At 41.6% G+C, this 7,925-nt stretch overlaps 1 protein-coding gene across 2 annotated transcripts; it reads left to right on the top strand.

The window, feature by feature from the left end:
* Positions 1-252: 252 nt before the first annotated feature.
* LOC308107937 (transmembrane protease serine 2-like) lies at positions 253-7,923 on the top strand. 2 transcript variants are annotated; one of them, XM_080460544.1, is made up of 14 exons: positions 253-565; positions 919-1,027; positions 1,606-1,698; positions 1,791-1,904; positions 2,360-2,489; positions 2,580-2,690; positions 2,764-2,807; positions 3,000-3,162; positions 3,252-3,424; positions 3,874-3,975; positions 5,632-5,774; positions 6,534-6,686; positions 7,358-7,398; positions 7,553-7,923. In XM_080460544.1, the coding sequence occupies exons 1-13, from the start codon at positions 551-553 to the stop codon at positions 7,388-7,390; spliced, it is 1,383 nt and encodes a 460-aa protein (XP_080316670.1). In that variant the 5' UTR covers positions 253-550; the 3' UTR covers positions 7,391-7,398; positions 7,553-7,923. The 2 variants fall into 2 exon arrangements, with proteins under 2 accessions (XP_080316670.1, XP_080316669.1); XM_080460543.1 differs by having other exon boundaries at positions 256-565; positions 7,358-7,923.
* The last annotated feature ends 2 nt before the right edge of the window (positions 7,924-7,925 follow it).

Genomic DNA, 7,925 nt, shown 5'->3' with positions numbered 1-7,925 from the left:
TATTTAAAAAAAATAAATTTTCTTAATAGATTTTAAACTCAACCTTGTCCAACCAATACTTGTCACTTTTGTTTATTTTTACAACAAACAGTTGTGTTTCTAGCTGTCCACCTATTCACTACAAGTGATTTTCAGTTGGACGCTCCTCCCAGAATGTCCCCGTCACTCATTGACTCGGGTATTGAGTGCATGTCATGTTTGTCCGTAAACATCTTGGCGTGAAGGACTTCTCCGCTCACGGTCTGCACGCTCACCGCTCAAGCAGATATCGTCAGCGGGTTATTTGGACAAGGTGGCAGGCCTATGTGTGCCTGTCGTGGGCTCTGAAGGACAAATCAAAGTGTCTGAAGTGTGGGAGCGGCGCTCCAAACAAACAGAAGGGCCGTTATTGGATCATCGCGGCGTGAGAGTGCAGAGATCAGCCGGAGGAGCCGCCTGAAAGGAGATGCTGCAACTCTGGACTCTACACCTGTAGATGCTGTGATGTTGAGCAGACCATTTGGATGGAACAGTAAATTTAGATTTATTGCAGGAAAACATCCCACGGAAAATGATCACCAACCCGGTAAGTTTGAGTCTCAATACTGTCAGTTTGAAGAGAAATCTTGATTCTTTTTTTTTTTGTTTTTGTTTTTAAGAGAGAAACCCAAACACCAAGTTACAAGCAGTAAAAACCTTTACGAAAAGAACTTTGAATTAAATCCCACAAGATGCACTTGTTTTAAGAAGTTTTAACCAATATTGTTTGGCATTTCAGATATGTGATTTGGGAAATTCGTTTTGTACTTGCTGCCTTATAATTTGACATGGTCTAATCTGGAAAAAAAAAAACACCTTATTGACCTTTATGTGACGTTCCTGGTAAATGCATGTTATAACTAATAGTAAATGAAGATTTATTCACTGTGATTGCCCAAGAGGAGAGTTCCTCCTCCTCCTGGCCAGGCAGATGTTAAAGCCCAGTACATTCACCATGTGGCCCTGAAGCCCCCGCCGGAGCTCAGCCACACCGCTCCGAAGGGCAAAGGTAAAATCCTCCATCCTCCATTACACTGTCATATACAGCCGCATCTCAGAAAATTACAATACAATGGGAAAGTTTTTTTAATTTCCCCTCACAATTTAATTTTATCTTCAATGTAATTTTCTTCTTTTTATTTGAGCTCATAAGTCATTAACTTTAAACTACACTACCCAAACATATTAACATGTTTCAAACCATCTGATGTTTTTCAAGTATTTGTTTTAACATAAGGCAATTATAATTATGTTTGACACTTTCTGTACATTTCTTACAAGCTTAGAAATAACTGCTAAAAGGATGACCTTTTCAATGGTATTTAAAATCATTGATAGGAACCTTTGTATTCTTAACTTTTTTTTGCACATATGTGAATGAAAAGCTATGATTTCTTGTCTTTCTCCCAAAGGTTACAAGGAAATCATGATCACAGGACTGTGGAAATTTAGAAAAAGCTTAATTATCGCACTAGATAATCACTTGAGAAATAAAGATTACGTTACAAATATGATGTTTTAAATCAATTCAATGATTGGCTGAACTCTGTGAATGTCTGGAGTCACTGCGTGTTGTTTCCCTGTCAGATTTGAAGCAGAGGTGTATTAAGATCCTTGTGGCTGCTGTGATCTCTCTGCTGCTCCTCCTGCTGCTGGCAGGAATCCTCCTCGCTTATTACTGTGAGTGTCACCGCTCCGCTCTGTGTGGGAAACTCGCAAGAGGTTTTAGTTTCAGTTTGAATAGAGACACGAGCCGTTTTGCTTCCCTGCAGTCTCCTCCTCCTGCGTGCACGGGGTGCAGTGTGGTGACGGCAGCTGTGTGTGGGAGTCCCAGTGGTGTGACGGTGTGACCCACTGTCCTTCAGGCCAGGATGAAGCCGACTGCGGTAAACAGCCCCACTTTCAATTATTTGAGTCATAAACACAATGCATGATCACCACTTTGTTTATCTTTTATACTTTTACCATTTTTCCCTTTCCTATTAATATACACATTGTTGTTGATGCTTTTGTCCACTGAGGAAGAATAAACATGCAGTCTTAGTCTTAGTCTTAGTCTTAGTCTTAGTCTTAGTCTTAGTCTTAGTCTTAGTCTTAGTCTTAGACTATAACACATTCATTACATATATTGTCACATAAAAAGTTGTTGCATGTGAGTCTAGCAAATTTAAAGACAATTTTACGGAAATAACTACATAAAACAAGGATTCAAATGTGTGCAGCTTAAAAAGGAGCCACACAGAATATCACAAATACACCCTAAGTTTAGCACATGAAGTTATGTCCTCATCGCACGCTGTTCAAATGTAGCCTGAAGTGAAATGTCTGTGTTTGTGCTCAGTGAGGGTGCGCGGCTCTACTTTCCTGCTTCAGATCTACTCGACTAAACTGAAAGGCTGGAGGACCGTTTGCTCCTACGGCTGGACCGGCGAACACGGGGATTCAAGCTGCCAGAGCATCGGATACAGCAGGTAAGGAGCACATGTATTGAACTCGGGATGGAAGCTGCTGTGTGGCAGGCTCGTCTGTTTCAATGTTTTCTCCATCATGTGATTCTGCAGGGGCACATACTTTAAAACGGGCCAACAGACGACTGTCTCAGACGATGGATTTCTAATGGTGAAGTCTGATTTCAATCCTCATGTATCTATACTGCAACAGGTCGCCTTCAGGTGAGTCGTATGTCCAAAAGAAGTTAAGAGGCACATAAAGATATTTTAACCGACATTATCTCATCATCTGCAGCAAAACGTGTCCTCACAATAATGGGGTGACATTGCAGTGCACTGGTAAGTCATCGTGTTACACATGAAAATGATTTCTGTCCTTGTTTTGCACTTGTAGACTTTTGATTTCTTCTCTGTGTGAAGTTTCAGCCAAAATTTCACTTTTATTCCCTTTTACTTACACGTTGACAGTTTGACCTCGTTTTCACCTGCTGCAGTGAACAACATCCTCCATAAGAGCCGTCTTATTTGCAGATTGTGGGCGCGGGGTGAACTCGAGCCGATCCCCCGGGGGCCCCGCGGCCTCTCCGGAGTCCTGGCCTTGGCAGGTCAGCCTGCAGGTGGGCGGCTCTCACCGCTGCGGAGGAGCCATCATCTCTCCATACTGGATTGTCACTGCAGCACACTGTGTGGCCAGGTGAGTCCACCTTCAGAACGCTTTCTGAAGCCCGTTTTGTGCTCTGATCCAAACTGAGTCTGCCGCCCCCAATCCTCCTCCCCCTGCAGGGCCTCCAGCCCTGGAGACTGGGCCGTGTATGCTGGGATCCTGGACTCTTTGGGCACCTTGTTTAATCCCGCTCATACTGTGAGTCGCATCATAGCACACGAAGGCTACAACAGCCTGACTCACAACAATGACGTGGCGCTCATGAGGCTCTCCAGACCTCTGGACTTTGCAGGTACTTAGTTACCAAATGAAAGCACAGAAAGACTTTCAGGGTTGTTTGTATCAGTACAGGGAGTTCCTGCAGTTATTTTAACATCCAAATTGTGTTTCTTGGAAAGGGATTTCTTACACTTTGATGTTGTTGCACCAGTGTGTGTTACCATAAAAAGACAATCGTTTCAACCTAGTTTAAATATCACTGTCTATGCAGTTTAAACCTTCATATGGTAAATTACTATGTCTGGTGTCTTCTGCGTTCCCTTCTGTTTCATTGACACTCGAATCCAGTCAAAACCGTGTTTCAAGACTATATAGAAATTAATTTTCGCTCTTGGATAAACTGCCCCATTAAATTAACTGACTTGTTCGGTGAAAAAATCAACAGGAGCTGTTAATTGATGCTTTTGTATAGCTTCACCTTGCAAGACTTATAACAGCAGGTTTTGTTTTTTCTTTTTGTAGACTCCAGTAAAGTTGGACCTGTGTGCCTCCCAAACGTCGGCCTGAACGTCACAGTTTGTCAGAATTGCTGGATAACCTGGTTTGGTCGTATAGTGAATGGCGGTGAGTCGGGTGGTCTACATGTGGTAATGTTTTGTGAACCGAACACGTGTTGCCTCATTGTATGAATACAGAAATAAACACAGGCCTGAAAAAAAATACTCACATTAATCATTTTCCTGTTTAGAGTAGGCATGTCAAACAGGGTCCATTTCAGCCCGTTGGGTGACAGCTCAAAACAGAAAAAATACAGATAAAACATTAAGGTAATTTGTTTCTAGTTTATTCACACAGGATTGCACTGTTCTAAGTGTAGTGGACGTTAACACGTTCAGAGATCTGAGTCCACATCAAATCTTCACTATGATGGTGAATTTGTGATGACGTGTGGAAAGTGAAGAAACAAAGCTTTTTGTCAACATTAGTCTCAAGAGTCTCAACACTGCAGCAGGCCAGATTGCAGATCTGGCAGCAGACTGGGAAAAATAGCACAAAGTCATTTATTGCATTTTTGAATGCAACAATTCAAATGGAAAATACAAACCGCAGACGGAAGAGACGCTTTTTGTGTTTTGTTGATATTTTATTGTATTACGCAACAGAATTCATAATCTAAACAATTTCAGGTGTTGAAATTGCAAGGATTGTTCCTGAAAAAAAAAAAACAACAACAAAAAACAACAACAAAAAAATGAATAGATAAACTGCATCAACTGATTCTAATTTGATTTAATCTCTGGATAGCTCAGTGATTCAGTCAGAGTAGACAGCAGTGACACCTGAGAGGAAAGATCAGGGAAAGATCAGTGACGATAGCTACTCAACTTTATCGAGAAGTGGCATTAGCATCAAATAATTACTTTGAGGGTGAATTTGAAAAAATAAAAAACTACATAAATAAAACAAAACACATGCTGAAGGCTGGAGGAATCGTGCATCCAAAGAAGCTTCACGCTTCTCTGAACATTAAACTGGAGAGAAACTGATTTTTTTTCTTTCTTTTTTCCCCCAATCAATTCATTTGATGGAAGAAACACGAGGAGAGTGTAGGTTTTGATTTTGGACGTCTCGTAGTTTTTTAAGCAAGGCAAGCAAGCCTTTCTGTTTACCACAGTGTTATCTGTTATTGCTACCACTAGATGGCGACAAAGTCCTGTACTTACAGACCGCTCTTCTTTCCTCAGACAGTGGTACCAAACATATGGCCCCGGGGGGCCAACACTGGCCTGCAGTGCGGTCAAGCCCGTCAGATGACCTTGCAAAGTATACAATTTACAAAGAAGAGAGTTTTTTTCTTTTCACAACAGAAACTGACGTTCCTAATTCGTTCACACAGGCACAACGCTGACACCCGAGCCGATAAATCATTGATACGGCAGTGAAAGCGAGAAGCGAGTTCAACATAAAAACCAAGAGCGTGAATCTCATAAACAGGGATAGTGAAAACTGCAAAATGCAGGAGATGGAAGACGGCTGATTTATGCTAAAATCATAATGAAGTTTTTTTGTAAACTAATTGATTTACTGGCCAGGCCTGATAAAGATATAAATGTTCTGTATGTAATTTGATACCTCTGATACGAGAGGTGGAGGACAGTGCATCCCCGTAACCACTGTTGTCACTGCTGTGATTTGTATTTACCATTGTCCATCACATCATTACTTCAAAGGAGATTTCCTGTGTGCGGGTTGATAATCACTTGTGTGTCTCTTCCACAGACGCCGCGTCTCTCCGCCTGAAGGAGTCTCGGGTCTCGCTGGTCGACGCTGCAGAGTGCAACAGCTCCAATGCATACAACGGTCAGATATCACGGGGGATGTTTTGTGCCACGGAGGGAGACACAGGAGACAGTATGTGCCATGTAAGACAAACCCAGTGTTTCTTTTCTGAGCCGTGTGAAGAATTATCTTTAGAGACTAAAATCAGGTCAAATTAAAATCTGCTTTTAATGAATGGTGACATTATATGCGCTCACATGTTATCACATGACATATCCCTGGGTGTTTGTTAGTTTTATTGTACAGTAGAGTACCGGGGGTGTACAAGTGTGACTCCCAGCAGGAGAGAGTATCGCCGCCCTTCAGGCCTAATTCATCTGGGTTTGGGCTATAAATACAGAATCAACTGATCCTGTGGAGAACAATGTATGCCAATAAAAGAGTGCTCAGAGTTTTTCCAGCACAGACCAGAACAGGAGCGTACAGACAGTTTCTGTTCAGGGAAGAATTCAAGGCATTTGCACGCTTTTTATGTAATTTGCTTTGCGGCAAAGTCAAACAATATCAGCATTATGTTCTGCGCATGTTGCCGGCCATAAATAAAACTCTATTTTATAATGAATAACAAAGCATTAATACAGTTTCTCCAACAATGAAGAGAAAGCTCAAATATGGAGGAGGCAGCTGACTATGATGTTGTATTTTATTTAAACCATTCTGTGCTTTTTCATAAAATCTTAGAAGGCCCTGAAAGTCCCCAAATGCTTCTTCACTGAAATGAATAGCTTTTTTTTTTTTTTTTTCCATTTCACCCTGAAGTTCACTCTAAAGTCCTGGACAAAGAAAGTGTATCTGTAACAATCTGCATTTCACTGCTCAGTTTGTCCTCCGCTCTGCCTCAGGCTGACAGTGGCGGCCCTCTGGTGTCCCTCAGGGACGGACTGTGGTGGCTCCTGGGGGACAGTGTTCGGGGGCAACGCTGCACCGGGCAGAATAAACTGGGTGTATATGGCAACATCTCACACACCCTCAGCTGGATCTACTTACAGATGAAGGTAAAACTGGACAAAGGTTCATTTACAGAGATTTTTCTCCAAAAATGCACGAATCGTCACACAGCTGGCTTCATACTGGGGTTTTCTGAGATGAGATTTTCCTTTCTCTGGTGAGATTTCATGCTCCGTATGTCTGTGTACTTCTTTGTATTCATTAAGTCTTTTCAGAGGAACAGATGTTATACAAATCTGCTGCTGCAGGTACTTCAGCCTGACCAGATGGATGTAAAAAAAAAGCCTACAGCGTGTTTGAATCACAGCAGGAGCTTAATATCGCTTGATATATTTTTTTTTAATTGTCTTTGACAAGTCCAAAGGGTAATACATGCTTTAACAACATGTTCGATTATTATTTGCTATTCTGCCCTGATGGTTTGGGGAAATATACAAAACTTTGGATTCATCTTTGTCCCCAAACTACAGTGAAAGAAACTCAGTGACTTTTCTTCCTCTTGAAGTGGAATTCAAACCAGTGACCTCTGCCACTGTAGCCACACAGACTGAAACGTGACCACAGGATTTAGACGTAACCTCTCATTTCTCATCTGTTTTTGTTTAATATGAAATGTGCGCGTCGATAACGTTTAACCAAAAAAAACACATAAAAAGCCACTTGATCAATGGAACAACAAACCAATACACATTTGCGTGTTTTTTGTTGTTGTTGACAGAACCATCAAGACGACGGACTACTGGACCAATAATGATCGACGTGAGATTCACATTTTATCTGGATTGCTAAATTATAATCTACTGGAAAGTGCCGTTTTTCTCAAATTGATATGACATCAGGTGAAGTTATGTTTTCTAGTTACCTTGTATAACTTTAGATGCATTTAAGATACTGTGGTTTATTCTCCGATCAGCCGAAGCATCAAGACTTCCAGCTCTGCATTTTTTCCCCCCGACATATGAGAAGAACCATTAACCTCTGCAGCGGTCTGAGCGACAGCACCGCGTCTCCGTTTCTTCTGGGCCACTTTCGATTAAAAACTGACCCCTGCAGAATTACAACGACCCACAAGAACCTGCAGCTTCGTTGAGTCTCTGCTCCAGTTTGAGTCACAATTCGAACTTGCACAAACCATTAACACCGACCCAAACAAAATGTTCAATATTCGCTTCAACTGTAAGCGGTCATAATGTTACGGTCGACTGGCGTACGTGTACTATGTAAATAAAGATGCATCTTGTAAATATTCAAAGCCATTGGAGCCATTAAACAATACCAAGAGTCCA

The sequence above is a fragment of the Lipophrys pholis genome (genome assembly GCF_963383615.2).
Source record: "Lipophrys pholis genome assembly, chromosome: 3".
NCBI lineage: Eukaryota > Metazoa > Chordata > Actinopteri > Blenniiformes > Blenniidae > Lipophrys > Lipophrys pholis.
Note: the sequence above shows the minus strand (reverse complement) of the source record. Positions and strands in the feature narration are given on the sequence as shown.

Coding starts and splice junctions, on each gene's coding strand:
- LOC308107937 (XM_080460544.1), top strand. Junction 2,808..2,999: donor GGTGACATTGCAGTGCACTG/GTAAGTCATCGT, acceptor TCTTATTTGCAG/ATTGTGGGCGCGGGGTGAAC. Junction 3,425..3,873: donor CAGACCTCTGGACTTTGCAG/GTACTTAGTTAC, acceptor TTCTTTTTGTAG/ACTCCAGTAAAGTTGGACCT.